Source organism: Crocuta crocuta, unplaced genomic scaffold (assembly GCF_008692635.1).
Source record: "Crocuta crocuta isolate KB4526 unplaced genomic scaffold, BGI_CrCroc_1.0 scaffold273, whole genome shotgun sequence".
In the NCBI taxonomy this organism is placed as follows: domain Eukaryota; kingdom Metazoa; phylum Chordata; class Mammalia; order Carnivora; family Hyaenidae; genus Crocuta; species Crocuta crocuta.
The window spans coordinates 2,352,984-2,368,588 of NW_027529425.1; the positions used below are offsets into that span (position 1 = coordinate 2,352,984).

Sequence of the window (15,605 nt, forward strand, 5' to 3'; positions counted from 1 at the left end):
TTAAAAAATATGTTAATTCTAAAATCAGTGGTCAATAATACACAAATCTTGGCTTTTCACAACATTTATCACTTAAAAATGGGGAATATACTGGGGTGTCTGGGTGACTCAGCAGGTTGAGAGTCCAACTCTTGATTTTGGCTCAGCTCATGATCCCAAGGTCATGGGATCAAGCTCCGTGTCAGGCTCCTTAATGAGAGCCTGCTTAAGATTCATATTCTCTCTCTCTCCCCACTCCTCTCCTCTGCCCCTTCCTCCAGTGGTGCTCCTTCTCTAAGATAACCAAAAAATAAAAATAAACAAACAAACAAATGAATACAAACAGGGACTACACAACTAACACCCACAGAGGATGTCCTCACCTTCTGAGGACCACAAAACGTAAAGTGGAGCTACCTACCATCTGTCAGAATAAGGCTGCTCCAGCTGGGGCTTAGGGAGTTTTGTGTCTCTCTCTCGAATGACCTGATTGAGAACATCTAAGTTGGAGAGGTCGGAATAAGGCTGAGCAGCATTATCGAAGAGCTCCCAAAGCGTCACACCCAGGGACCTGTGGCAAAGAGAAAAAGGTCATTTCTTCCTCCCTTTAGATGTCGAGTCTTTAACACCCACATTTTTATTTGTACGTTCATTAGTGACTTTAAGAACAAGGTGTGTACTGAAAAGGTTATTACAGATAGCTCTTTAATGTGATTTTTTTAAAAAGCCATCTTCAATACAATGAGGACACGTTTGCCTCCTTGCATTTGCTATTGGGTACTCCAGAAGTTTGGGCCAACGCAAAAAAGAAAAAACTAAGCAGATAACAGGCATGATTATAGAGAAGAGCTAATGTAACTGTCAACTTTGAAACTCAAGAAATTTTTTGAAAGATCTTTAGAATGACTTTAAGAGTCATGGTGAGATACAAGATAAATATCCTGAGGTGGACCAAAAAAAAAATCCCACTCCTGACAGTAGTAAACAGTTGCGTTTTGTTGCTGGTATGAAGGAACCCCTTCCCACCCTTCTGCCAGCTACCTGTGTGCCAGAGGAGGCCACCCACCTGAGCCTCCCCGTGCCGCCAGTTACGCGGCTGTGACCACGGGCAGAAGGCAATGCCCCTTCCTGGCACCTGTCCCTCTCCCTCACGCCAAGTCCTCTGTTGCCACGGACGCAGCCTCTGCGGCTCTGTGAGACGTGCACTTACTCTCCACCTCCTCTACGCAGTCTGTGTCTCTACCCCAGCGCTCACTGCCCTGGGTTGTACAGCAGGACCTCCTCGTTACTGCATTGGCTCCCAGACCTGGCTGGCTACCTGTGTCATCTGGGAATACACGGGTACTTAGGACCCACCCTCGTCCCCAGACTCTCAGTTGACAATGTAGGTATAGCCTAGGAAGCTGCATTTAAAGGGGCACCTGGGTGGCTCGGTCGGTCAAGCAGTCAAGCGTCCGACCTCGGCTCAGGTCATGATCTCATGGTTTGTCAGTTTGAGCCCCACATAGGACTCTGCACTGACAGTGCAGAACCTGCTTTGGATTCTCTCTCTTTCTCTCTGCCCTTCCCCCACTCGCGATTTCTTTTTCTCTCAAAATAAGTACACTTAAAAAAAAAAAAAGGTTCCTAGTGACTCTGACGTCCAGCCAGGTTTGGGCATCGATGGTTTACAAGGGCTTGGATCGATGCCTCTAGAATGTTTGCTTGAATAATAAACTGATCGAATAAATAAGTTTATTATTTGACCTTGTATAGTACAATATAACTTATGAGTTAATTTCCCTATGCTAACTTCACAAACCAGTGACAGGAATCAGCATATTCAGGATCTAAGTTGAGAGATCACTTCTATCAGAGGAAACAAAATAGACACCAAGCTCACAACTCAATTCAAGAAGTAAGACTCACCTCCTCCCTGGCACTGACTTGCCAGAGGCAGAGGGTCGTTCTGGATACAAAAGAAGTTTAAGACACTATGGATGACTTTAGGGAGTCAGTCTACAATTTAACTGAGGAAAATAAGAAATTCACATGAAACCCAAAGGTAGTATATGATTAATGACAAAAGGAGTGTTATCGCTGCCACAGTTGGTGTGACCTTGGGCATATAACCCTACCTGTCTCAATTCTTCAAATCCCTAATTTAAAACTCCCTCTCCCTCCCCCAAGACCAAAACCAAACCCCTCACCAGCCCCCAGCTCACTCTATTCTTCAGAAAACATGAAGCATGGGCTTTCTCAACTCCCCACCCCCCACTTCTAATATCTTTCCATCTCCCCTCCTCATCTCCTCAGACAGGCCACAGAGAAGATGAGACATTGTCTCCTCAGCAAGTTCTGTCCCTGCCCCGGAGCTCTCTGCGCTACGCCGTGCGGTCTCCTCACAGATGACAGCCATCGGTCACTGCCTCTCACCCTGAGCTACTGAATTCTTCACCTTGAACTGGCTCTTGCCTCCTTGAGTACCACTGGCCTCTTCCTTCTGGGGAGAAAAACATCCTGTAGGGTCTTATCCCCTCTTCCAGCAAATTCTCTGAGAGAGGTCCCTCTCGTTCAGTCCCAGCACAGGGCAGCGTGGCCCCTGTCGCAGGCTGGCGTTGGCACTACTGCCAGCCCTACCGCTAGAGAGACTTCTCATAGTGTCAGAAACAAGGGGCAGGGTCTGTGTCTGAGGACGCAGGCTAAGCTTTCAGGTTGAACACCCTGCTAGGAATATTGGAAAATTTGGACAAAATATTAAAATTATCTTTTTAAAGGCATCAAAGATGATATAAGATAGTGTGGAATTACCTGGGAAAACTCTAGAACTTGAAGAACTAAGGAGAATATACTAAAACCACCTTTGAGGGGCCCCTGGGTAGATGAGTCAGGTGAATGTCTGACCCTAGATTTTGGCTTAGGTCATGATCTCATGGTTTGTGGGACTGAACCCCACGTCAGGCTCCATGCTGTCAGCACTTGGTATTCTCTGCACCCCTTTTTCTGTCACTCCCCCCAAATAAATAAACTTAAAAAATTAGAAGGGCACCTAGGTGGCTCAGTCGGTTAAGCATCTGGCTTTGGCTCAGGTCATAATTTTACAGTTTGAGGGTTTGAGCCCCCTGACCAGCTCTATGCTGACAGTTTCAGAGCCTGGAGCCTGCCTTGGATTCTGTGTCTCCCTCTCTTTCTGCTCCTCCATCACTCATGCGCTCGGTCTCTCTCTAAAATAAACATTAAAAAAAAAAAAAAAAATAGAACCACCTTTGAGCTGGTGCATTTGCTGAAAAACAGAACTTGGGCTTTTGTGGTCTTGGTTTACAAGGCTCAATGGGGATGGTGTGGGTGGTAAACGGGCCAAAGCTCTGGGCCTGCCCAAGGTAAAGGGAATCACCGAGAGACTGCCTCACTGTAAAAATAAGCCTGCCCCTCCCTCCCTCCAGGAGCCTGAAAGGCAAGCTGACTCATCTGCTGAGGGGCTCTGACTGTGTCAGTGTATGTGTGTGTGTGAGAGTGTGTATGTGTAAGGGAGGGGTTGGTCCCTAACAAGCTGAACCACAGAGCTGGCCCGTGACTGGATCTGCAGCCCAAATTCACACCACCTGAGTGGTAAAAGAAACCTTAAGCTGAATACGTAAAACCGTGGAGTGGCATAGTTCCCTTACATGGCAGGACACCCCAGCACCCGACACAAGTTAAGTAAATGCAGATCCTCTCTGGGGGAATGCTCCTTAATTCTAGGTTCCCAAGATCCTCACCCCAAGAAACAAGGCGGCATCAAGAACCAGCAAGATCAAATCTGCAAAGACTTCAGATACTGGAATTATCTGATATGGAACATAATCCCATTGTTAAAAACACTGGGACAGGTTTTAAAAAAATCAAATTGACTTCCTAAAACTGAAAAGTCAATAGCTGAACTATAAAACTTAGTAGACAGATTTAACAGAAGAATAGACACAGCTGAAGAGAGAATTTTACGAAGAGAAAGAATTATCAGCTGGCGCACAGGTCTCGAAAATTATCTTGAGTGTGGCACAGAGAATCAGAGAATATATAGAGGAGAGATTAAGAGACAGAAGGCCGAGCAAGAAGGCAGAAACACACGTCTCATTAGACTTCTCAAAGGACAGAAATGGAGCAGGGGCAGTACTTGAAGGGTAAGGGCAGAGGACACCACCAACCTACATATTTGAAAAAGCCAAATAAATCCCAAGCAGAAAAAACATAAGAAATCCACACCCATACACATCAGAGCAAAACTACAAAAAAAAAAAAAAAAGAGGAGGGGTTTAAAAGCAGCCAGAGAGAAAAAGTCACATTACCTTCAAAGAGCTTAGGTAGACTTACAGCTGACTTCTCAATAGCAACAATGGAAGCCAGAAGACAGTAGAATGATCTCTTCAGTATGCTGAGAGAAAGTAACTGTCATCAAGTAAAAATATATTTCAAAAATGAGGACAAAATAAAGGTATGTTCAGATGTACAAAAAACTGAGGGTCTGTTACCGGCAAGCCCTCACTACAGGAAATTCTGAAGGGCGTACTTCAGACAAAAAGCTAGACAGAATGTCTGAGATTTAAAAAAGAAAAAAAAAAGGAAAAAGAAAAGAAAAAAGAACAAAGAGCAAAGAGATTTGATTATGTGGATAAACCTAAACAAAAATATGCTAAAAACAACAACAACAACAATAATGTCTTGTTAGGGTAAAAGAAAGAAAAATGCCCAACAATTATAACATACATTGTGTGCGTGCATGTGCACACACGCGTGTGGGGGGAGTGTATAAACCAAGTTAAAGTATGTTAAAGTAGGGGCGCCTGGGTGGCTTAGTTGGTTAAGCGTCCGACTTTCGCTTAGGTCATGATCTCGCGGTTCGTGGGTTCGAGCCCCGCGTCAGGCTCTGTGCTGACTGCCAGCTCAGAGCCTGGAGCCTGTTTCAGTCTGTGACTCCCTCTCTCTCTGACCCTCCCCTGCTCACGCTGTCTCTCTCTCTCTCTCCTAGAAATAAATAAAACATTAAAAAAAAATTTAAAAAAAAAAGTATGTTAAAGTATCCTGAGGTCCTTGCATTGTTCAGAAAGGCCCAAAACATGAATACTAGACTAAAATAAGTGGAATGCACGTGTTATAACTTCTAGGGTAGCTTTTAATAAAAGTACAGGACTAGAGTATACAGCTCCCAAACTAACAGGAAAAAGCAGTTAAAAAAAAATCAATCCAAATGAAGGCAGGAAAAGGAAAAGAAAATAGAAAAGGCAGGATAATATCACAAAAAAAAGTATATATAAACTAATAAACCTGTAACAGAAATGGTTAGTCAAAGATGTAGACATATTATTTTTTCAGCTTCCATTAAATTGATCTCCTATAAATCACTGTATTACATACTGGTCCAAACTTCTGTTTTTTTCATTCACTTCAATAAATATTTAAAACATCTATGATACTGTAGGCCCTACAGTTGACACAGAAAACAGATCAGGTTCCTGTTTTTATCGACCTTATTAAACGGGTAAGAGAAAAGTTAATGATTTAATCACAATTGTGATAATTGCTAGGATAAACTGTCTTTTTCACACCATCAGGCACTCCTATGTTCCTACCTCTTATTCAGTTATTTTTCCTTAAGTACTCAAGGAGAAAAAAATTAGGCCTTTGCTACGCAAAAGTCGAATGGAATGGTAGATCCATACATACCAGATATTACTATACTTCGTCTGATCTGCAGTTAGTAGTCTGTCTTGAAAGCTGGTTACTAGTTCTGGAGCAGTCCATCGCAGAGGGAAAATTTTTTTATCATCTGTTTCAATATAATCCTCCTGTTTTATTAGAAAGCATATAGAATTTTTAATTCTATTATACTTTTTAGTGAAGTCAATGATTTAATAAACCAGGTCATTGTCAGAAAACATATACTCAACCCAAAAGACATATCAGAAAAAGAAGTGGTTGTGAAGAGAGATTTTCTGTGTGTGTGTGTGTGTGTGTGTGTGTGTGTGTGTGTGTGTGTGTGTGTGGTTTTTCTCTGAAGCCTCCCGGGCTCCACGAGTTGCTCTCTGAGCCTTGAACACTCACTTAGTCATCCTTCCTGGAAAAGGAAGGTATGCCACATCTGATGCACAGAAAACAGGCTCTGAGCACAACATCCTGTAAAATGTGCCAGGCCTTATGCTCCCAGTAGGGCAGCCTACGGTCACTGAACACGAGCACGGACTTTGAGAATGACATAGACTAGGCCGTAAGTCCGGGCTCAACCACGCATCAGCTGGCTGGTGGACTCTGCGCAAGCAACAGATATGCTAAGCCTTTTTCTTCATCTGTTACATTTACGGTGAGGATTAAATGAGATAATGCCAGCAACTACTTCGTGCTGCCTAGTAGCAACAAGGGCTCGAGACATTAGAGGTACTGTGTAGACAAATAACCAACTTGTACTTGCATAATGCACTTTGGTTACAAAATACTTTGAAAACATGAGCCCGGGGTCCTCACAAGAGCCTGTAAGACAGAACAGATATGACCCTCATGTCACGGCTGATGGCGAGGGGCCAGGGCAGTCATATTCTCTGCCCCATGTCATGCCGCCTCATGCAGCTGGGCTACACAAAAACAAGTGAAAACCTCAACTACTCCTTATTTTCTTAGGGGATATATTTATAGCAGTTTAAAAATCTAAATTCCAACCTTATTCAATCTGGGACAAAATTTTACTGGAGAAATACTGCTATGACATGCACAGTACATTTTTTGATATAGATGGTCATGAATTATTGCCCAGGGTTCATGCTAAAATTTATTATGCGCCATCAAATGATATCAATTACACTGTGTAACAAAGCCTTTTTACACAAAGCCTTTGGAGAGCTTCACAAAACCTCTCAGCACAGAGCCACTCATTTCGATAAACCGCACATCAGAAGCCAACAATACCATTAAAATGAACAAACCTCTCCCCAGAAAGGCAACGTAACCAAGACTCTTACTCTCCTTCGACAAACAGGGTAGCATTTGTGTCATGACCACCTTGTGACTATGAAATCAAATCTGCTTCAGGAGAGAATCTTTAAACCTCAGCTCACCTTGTACCTGCTGAGTCCTATCCCATAATCTCCCACTTTCACATTTAGATCCGAGGTAAGGAAACAATTCCGCAGGGCTAAATCACTGAAAACAGAAAGAGGGACATGAGCACAAGGACAAGGGGAACCCGCACACAGGACAACGTGACCCCAAACTGGCTATGAAGAAACCTTTCTCTACGAAGCAGAGTGGTGTGTTGGGCTCCCTGGATCCATAACGTTTTTAAGTTTTTAATGGGAAAGGGATTATATATCACATTGTTCATTACTTAAGTCCCTGGAGATGATCAGATTGTTTTACAAACAACTGCTAAGGTTAAATGCTGACCATATCTTTACCCTGTGCTGTATCAATACCAGACTGATGGCTCATTTCCCACTCTTTTAAGAGTGACCAAGAATTTTAAAACACTATGGGCTAAACTGTCTGAATAGTTTTTATAATAATTTATATTACTTGAGTAACAGTCTAGTGGTAGTCTGTTTACTAGTAGTAAAATGAATAAAGTTATAACTTCAAGCACCTAAAATTAATCCACATTATTAAAAATGTTTGCTTTTTAACTTCTTTTTCAAAGACGTGAGCATTCTAAGGACGCCCTTTCCAAATTACTTCTTGCAAACCTCGCCTCTCCGCAGCTAGGTAAAGAGCACCTTTTCAGGACTTGCTTAAAACAGTTCATTTATATACCTTATTTAAAAACATGTTAATTCTCAAAAACACATATGCTGAAAAATAAAAACTGCTTTTTCTAAAGGAACTTTCCATATAGACAACAGAGTTAATGCTTCTGATTTTGGTATAAACCCTTTTTATTTTTTAATCTTTTTAAATCATCATTTGGCATAGGAATTAAAAAATCCACTAAGTCAAGACAGAAAAGCATATCGAATTTACGGTTTCAAATCATAAAGTTGTCAAAAACTGGCTTTCTGTAGTCCAAGATTCCAAACGCTTGTCTTCGTCTGACTGTAGAAGACAACCCTATAGTGATTACACCCTTCTCTTCAACGCTGCCCCGTGGGGAATAGGACACTGGCGAGGCTGGTGAGGCGCCTGGGGGGCGGCCTGGTGACCACAGCACTGATTCAGGCACACATCAGTGCCTAATGTCTATAAAGCGCTCACTCTGCATTGGCATTTCTCTGAGCCCCATCCATGTATTGACACGTTTACTCTTCACTACAAAACTATGAGGTGGACGCTATCATGTTCCTTATTTACAGATGAGGAAATAGGCCGAGGAGCAAAGGAACTCAGCAAGGGCTGCAGAGCCAGCGCGGGGCCGTCCCCACTGGTAACTGCCGGTGACAATGCACTAGGTCAGCAAGCAGAGAGCTGTTCCATGCGTACGGCTGGTCCTCGATGAACAGGTGCCAACCGACACTTCCAGCTGATTATGTTCAACTCCTCTCTACGCCATGTTCACTAAGGGTCATTTTCACAGCGTCCATTCAGAAGCTTTCAGGCCTGTGGTATCTGGGAGCCACAGAGACACTCCCAATCTTTCTTTTCTTTCTTTTTTTTTTTTTAATGTTTATTTTGAAGGTGAGAGAGCGAACACATGCATGGATGAGAGGCAGAGAGAGAGGGTCCCAAGCAGGCTCCGTGCTGTCAGCACAGAGTCCAATGCAGGGCTTGATCCCATGAACCGTGAGATTGTGACCTGAGCCAAAATCAAGAGTTGGACGTTTAACCAACTGAGTCACCCAGATGCTCCAAGAAACTTCCCATCCTTTTTTTTTTTTTTTTTAAATGTTCATTTGTTTTCGAGGGAGAGAGAAAGAGAGGGGGGAGGGGAGGGGGAGGCAGTGACAGAGGGAGACGGAGGGTCTGAAGTAGGCTCTGAGCTGACAGCAGAGAGCCTGGTGTGGGGCTTGAACTCACGAAGACCATGAGATCATGACTGAAGCCGAAGTTGGGCATCCAACTGACTGAACCACCCAGGTACCCCCAAAACTTCCCATCTTAAAAAGAAAATTGGTCTCTTTTTTTGGAATGAAGGGTTTTGCCAACATAGGTTTGGTATCGAGCACCATCGACGGGCATTTCCACAGTCTCCTAACAGATCCTTCCTAACCTTCCCCATGTATCCCTCCTGAGGCCTGAGTTAAAAGCTGGGTGCCTCATTTCATGTGCCTCCTGCAGGCAGGCTCAGTGGCTGACGCTGGGAGGGGCACCGTCAGAGCCCTTGGCGCCCTCCCCGCGGGCTGTCTGAGCAACCCCAGGGCCGCTCCGCGTCCTCTCTCCTTAGACCTGCTCGGTGCAGGTCTTCACACACACCAGACGTGAGGGTTACGGGAAAGATGAAAAGTTTCAGGAGCGAATGGCCATGGCTCTTACTATAAAAGGCACCCTAAAACTCCAATGCGATCCAGCTGATGTTCTCAGGGAAATGCTTCTCATCGCCTGAAAACCAAAGTAACGAGGACAAAAACAGGGATGTGGCTGGAGGAGCTTCCACAGCTGCCCACTGCCTCCACCCCACATGCCCCAGTGCCACACACAGCACAGGGGGAAAAGTGGCAGACAGAGGTGACCTGGGACAAGTCACTTAACACATCAGGGCCTCAGTTTCCTCAGGAACAAACAGGGATGCACTATTAGGGGTAACTCACAATCTCTTGCAGGAACAAAATAAAGCTATATATATATGAAAATTTATAATTTGATTCAAAATTGGTAAAACTATTCTCTGAAGCCCAACAGTATGCAAAGCAAAAGACCAGAAAAACACAAAGGTGTAACTTAACAACACAGGTAATTCTTGACGTCAGTGGCTGCTTTGGGTCAGGAAATACAAACATACCCAGTATAGTCTCCTTCGAGTTGAAAAACAGGTCTAGTGGAGAGGCTGCCAGATGATCCAGCCCTCACAAGCTCTGGCTCGGTCCCCATGGCCGTCGCCTCTGCTGTGGGTGACGGCCCGGCACTTGGCCACGTGAGAGGAGCAGGCAGACACGGGAAGTGGGAGTCCACTCCGGAGGAGCCCCCACCCTGATTCACCAGGAAGCATCACTGCTTGCTCTCAGCTCACACCTGAGCTAGTGCTAACCCATCTCCAGAAGGACTGCTTGACTGGAAACAGCTCAGTGAGGCTGGAGCCACTTTCAAAATCACACCGCTATTTAGGTTACCTGTGCTTTCCTGAGGAAGCCCAATTCCTGATAAAGAGAGTAACAGATGGGAAGCAGAATTACTGAAATTTTGTACTGAACACTATTCTAGGGCATGGCACACATGATCTTAAGACATCTTGACAAAGCACTTCAGGATAAAGATTATCCCCAGTTCATGGAAGAGACAGGTTCGGAAAGATTAAGGAACGTGGCTTATCTTCTGACTGAGAGGTGAATTAACAACTTGAGCTTTGCTCCCACACCGCTCTGCCTTTGGCAGCCATGAAAGTGTTAATATAATCATTACACGCATTCTGAAGAAACTGGCCTGCAACACTCGAAGACAGGATGTGGCTCCGAAAGGTACCAGCACAGGATGAAAGCAAGCGGGTTCTGATATGGCCCAAAGGAAAGGGTCTTGACCGCTTTTGCTCCTGTTTATTAAGTCAGTCCTTGCTAGCCGAACTGCACTGCATTTAGTGAGTGCCCACTGTGTGCCAGGCACCTGCCGGGCTTTGCGTGTACAGAGAACACCTGCACCGTGAAATTCTGGGTAGACTCTGAGGAAAGGGTCTGGCCAGTATGCCGTTCACCACCAATGGCCTGGGCTTTGAGGGCTGGTGATAATCTGGGGACCAAGCTTTCAGTTCTCTGTCCTCCCCAGGGCTGGGCCACAGCTGGCACTGGGGTGGACAGTCAGGCTTCTAGGGGTCTCCACCCCCAGTTAGGGCTCATCTTCTCACTGAAACAATTACAAGACTGGACAAAATACATCAGGAAACAGTTTTCAGGAACCGCACAGTGGACAGCCCTGATCCTGGAGAGAAACAAGATACCAGAAGTGAGCGAGCTCCACAGCTGCTCCAGCTTTCTGTTTAGGGTCCCTCCCAAACCAGGGCACAGGTACGGAGCCCAGCGAGCAACTGCCTCTTTGGATGGTGGACACAGAGGCTGCCAAAGAGGCTGAACTGTAGGGCAGGGTATAAGGAGAGGAGGGGGTAAGTGGAAAGAGCAAGCAAGAGCCCCAGAAATCTGCATTAGGGCCCCCGAGTCTTGTCTGTGACCATCCCCTGAGCTACAGTGCCCTGGAAGAGAACGAGGGGCTGACAGAGCATGCTCCCCAGAGCCGGCAAGATGGTCAGAGTGAAGTGACTTCCCTCAACATCGTGGTGATGCTCCTCGAAGTCCTTAAGAAGAAGGTGACTCTGACATTAAGGCAGGGGATCCCCTGGGCCCGTCCTAAAGACTTGTCCAACCCAGGATAAGGCCAAGCTGCCAATGAGCTGCCTCCCAGGACACAACCACATCACACTCGGCGTGCACGGGAATCACAAGGAAGGGGAGTGAAAAGGCAGTAGGCCTGCGGTGGGGCCGGTACTACCCATCACACAACCCCCAGAATCCAAGCCGGGGCTAAAAGGCCACATCAGGTCAGGGTCAGAGAAGGCCGGCAGGTTTCAGGGGTGCACATTTTAACAAGTGACCAACCAGCTGGCTTAAGGATACAGCCAGCACTACGCCATGGGTCCCAGGACACTGACTTTTCCAGAAGGCCCAGGGTCATCTAGAAAAATGGAACATTCAATACTTTACTTGCCACCTATGATTTTAAACTGAGACCTAGGGTCCCAAGGTAAAGTGGCCCTCTACCCGGAGGCACCGGCTTTCATTTTCCGTTTCTCGCACACACTCCGCCTACAGCCCGAGCCCCTTCCTCGGCACGGCCTCGAGCTCTGTCCTCCCTAATCCTCTCTGCAGAGCATACCTGCATTTTGCATTAACTGGTTTTTTTTTTTTTGACTAAGGAAAATTTTTTGTGGGGGATGGGGGGGAGGGGGTGGCACCTGGGTGGCTCAGCTGGTTAAGTATCTGACTTCAGCTCAGGTCATGATCTCACAGCTCTTGAGTTCGGGCCCCGTGCCGGGCGAGCCTGGAGCCTGCTTCAGATTCCGTGTCTCCCGCTCTCCCTGCTCCTCTCTCACTCCCGCTCTCCCTCTTAAAAATAAACATTAAAAAATGTTCCTCCCCCAACTCCACCCTCCACGTAACATGTATCAACACACTGGTAGCTATAATCTTTCTGTACTTTTTCCATACACATTGTGTACACACAAGAAAATACGGATGGGGAATAAGGGATATTTGCTTTATGCGACATTATGCCTGCCTCTCTACAGCTTCATTTCTTACTCACACAACATCACACAACGTGGAAATGCATCTTTCTCTCCGGTGGCCGTGTAGTACTTTCACAGTGCCGGGTGGACTGAAATGGGCTCTCGCTCCCCCCAGTGAAGTTTGCTTTGTTGTGTTGTTTTTTGTTGTTGTTGTTTTGCCACCCCTTCAAACAGCAAGTGAGATCATTCCAATCTGTGTCCTTAAGTTCCAGCGCTTCTATGTTTTATGGAAGTGAGTCTACCATGGGGTAAAGGGAACGTGTATTTTTAATTATACAGCTCCTGCCCCAAAAGCTCTTCGAAAATTTGTAATGATTTACATGAAATTCAGGACAGAAACTCCCCCACATCTCTACCAGCAACCAACACAGTGGCTACTTTAGTTCTGAGGCGCGGTGACTTTTCCCTGCTTGTCCCTAACTATGGAATGTGATCATCCTCGTGTCGGCTGGCCCGTCCCTGTCTCTGTCCGTCTTTCTAGGGGTCAATGTTCTCTCACCAATTCTGAGGCGCTGGCTGTGGATCGTGAACATCTGCCCCTTGGCCTCTCCTTGCATTGGGAGCTATATCTTTGCAAGTATGTCGTCTGCGGACTTTGCTGCGCTCTCTGCTGCCACGCAAAGTATTTCACTGCATAGAACAGTCAGCCTCTGGTGTAACGTCCACCCTTTATTTTATATCTCCTGAGCTTCCTGCCTCAGGAGAGGAAGGACCTTCCTAGTCAGGATGCCTTGCTCATCCCTGGGTAACACATACATACACACTTCTGGAATTTTGCCTGAATCACCTTCATTTCTTAGGTCTTTATTTTTTATATAGAGGGTGGTGCAGAGGCCCGGTACTTTCCCGGATGGGTAATTTACTAAGCCCTGTGTGATGGGAAGCCATCTTTTCCCTACTGACAAGAACATCGCTTTTGTCAGACATTAACTCGCTCTATGTACTGGCTACTGTCCACTCATCTCTTTCTNTCCTAGGATAAATTTACGTCCTTCCTTCCTAGCCTTGCTCATCCCTGGGTAACACATACATACACACTTCTGGAATTTTGCCTGAATCACCTTCATTTCTTAGGTCTTTATTTTTTATATAGAGGGTGGTGCAGAGGCCCGGTACTTTCCCGGATGGGTAATTTACTAAGCCCTGTGTGATGGGAAGCCATCTTTTCCCTACTGACAAGAACATCGCTTTTGTCAGACATTAACTCGCTCTATGTACTGGCTACTGTCCACTCATCTCTTTCTCCATCAAAGCCATCCTGATATTTATCTCAGTGGCTTACATTGAGTTCTGATACCTCATAAAGCAAGCCTCCCTTTCTGCTCCAACAATTCACCTCTTTTTCATACTTTACTGGCTCTTTTAGACATTTATTTTTCCATATGGAGCTAAAGATAATTTCACCCTCCCCCCTCCAAAATCCTGTGAGGATTCTTACTGGAATTGTTTATGAAGTTTACTTCTTATTTCTGAGTTAACTGACATCTTTGTGGTGCCTTCCCACCATAAAATATGGTGGGATATTTTACGTCCTTCAGTAAGACTGCATAGCTGTCTCCACGCAGTCCTGTGTCTTTCTCATATATGTATTCCCAAATAATTTATAATGAACTATAATAAATAACTGTGTGGCACTGGTAAAAATGGGATGGGATTTCTGCCCTCGATTCCAGGTATACTTTAGTATATGTACAAGTGCACTACAATAAATTCTCTTATTGATTTTGGTTTTTAAAGAAACTAGTATCTTGCTTTTTCTCAATATACATCATGCCACCAGTAAAAAAGGGTGCCTAGGGACTGTTTAGGGTAGCTTGTCGGCACAGAGTATGGGCCCCAGAGCCCCCAGACCTGGGTTTGAACCCCAGCTCTGCTCTACGACCAACATCTTACGAGTGAAGAAAATAAGGCCAGACGGGGTGAGGCTCTGTGTCTGAGGCCTTTACTCTTTCATGTCACACACAATGATCAAGTGCCTGCACATTCCACAGCCTGTGTAAGGAAAATCCTTAGATTTGCGTCATGAAAGCCAAGTGATGGTACAACTGTAGTGTCTTCTTTTCATTTAACACCACTGTGCCTCAGATGCTACCTGGGGCTTTGACATATAATGGTCAGTTAGGGAGAGCCCTTCTCAACTTGCTAGATGGCATGCTGCCCAATTCATGAATCATGTAATAAAGCCAATTAGGTCTTCAAAAATAAAATAATCAATCAAAAGAACTACAGTAATCATACTTCTTGCCATACAAAAACTTTTCTTCCTTAAAGACTAATCTTTAAAATACAAAACATTAGAAGGAATTTAAAAAGATAAAATCTGAAGATTTTACATGTACATAAGTGAATGAAATCCCCTAATAATGCACCAACTGAAAGACACACTCAGGCTAGCCGTGCAGCACAAGCCGATTAGTAACCAGGCTTTCTAATCTTTACCAGTGTAGACACCCACAGCACCATTTAAGAAAAAAATAATGTAAAATGGAACCCAACACTAGTGTTTATCGACCACGCTCCTGAAACATTGGATGCCCGCACTCTGAGAGCCAGAGAACCTCGGTGTTTCTCAGCAGAAAGTAACCTTAACATTAAAACCAGGAAAATCCTGGGGCACCTGGGAGGCTCAGTTGGTTAAGCATCCGATTCTTAGTTTCGACTCAGGTCATGATCTCACGGTTCATGAGAACCCCATAAGCCTATCTGCACCATCAGCACTATCCCTGCTCGGGATTCTCGCTCGCTCTCACTCTCTTTGCCCCTCCCACATGCGTGCGCACTAAGTAAATAAACTTAAAAGAAATAAAAACAAACCAGGAAAATCCTAAAGAGGCTTGTTAACAACGGTCACCCAAGTACTCCATTCCTCAAGGCCACGGTCATACAGGTCTGCAGCTACCTGAGCCACCATGAGGCCCACGCTACTCGCTAGAACCTCTGTGCACTTCGCTCATCGCAGTGACCTGTGGCATCTCATTGGAGCAGCTCAGAAAGCCTGATGGGCAGGGGATGGGAAATCCCAGGCTCTCGGCCAGAGTGGCAGAATGGTGTGGAACATAACCCACTGGCGGCTTCTGCTGTTGACATGTGGCCTTCACAGATGTCACGCGTCAGCCTCGGAGATGCAGGCTACCTAAGACCGAGGCATGGGTCTCCTCTTAAATTACCAGCAAAAATAAACTATAATTGCGGGTGCTTTCCTACGTCAGTTTCCAAACATGGCCAAAGGCTTTTAGACGGACGTGTGGGCTATTCTATTTTCAACCAA

General features: G+C 45.3%; 1 protein-coding gene across 1 annotated transcript in view; it reads right to left on the reverse strand.

Annotated features, from left to right (window-relative positions):
• LMTK2 (lemur tyrosine kinase 2) overlaps nucleotides 1–15,605 on the reverse strand; it is a 78,728-nt gene that overhangs the window by 13,239 nt on the left and 49,884 nt on the right. The window contains exons 8-10 of the mRNA XM_077758717.1: nucleotides 7,041–7,125; nucleotides 5,659–5,780; nucleotides 401–550 (exon numbers count right to left, since the gene is read on the reverse strand). Of these exons, the coding sequence (XP_077614843.1) occupies nucleotides 401–550; nucleotides 5,659–5,780; nucleotides 7,041–7,125 (357 nt within the window). The remainder of the gene's footprint in view (nucleotides 1–400; nucleotides 551–5,658; nucleotides 5,781–7,040; nucleotides 7,126–15,605) is intronic.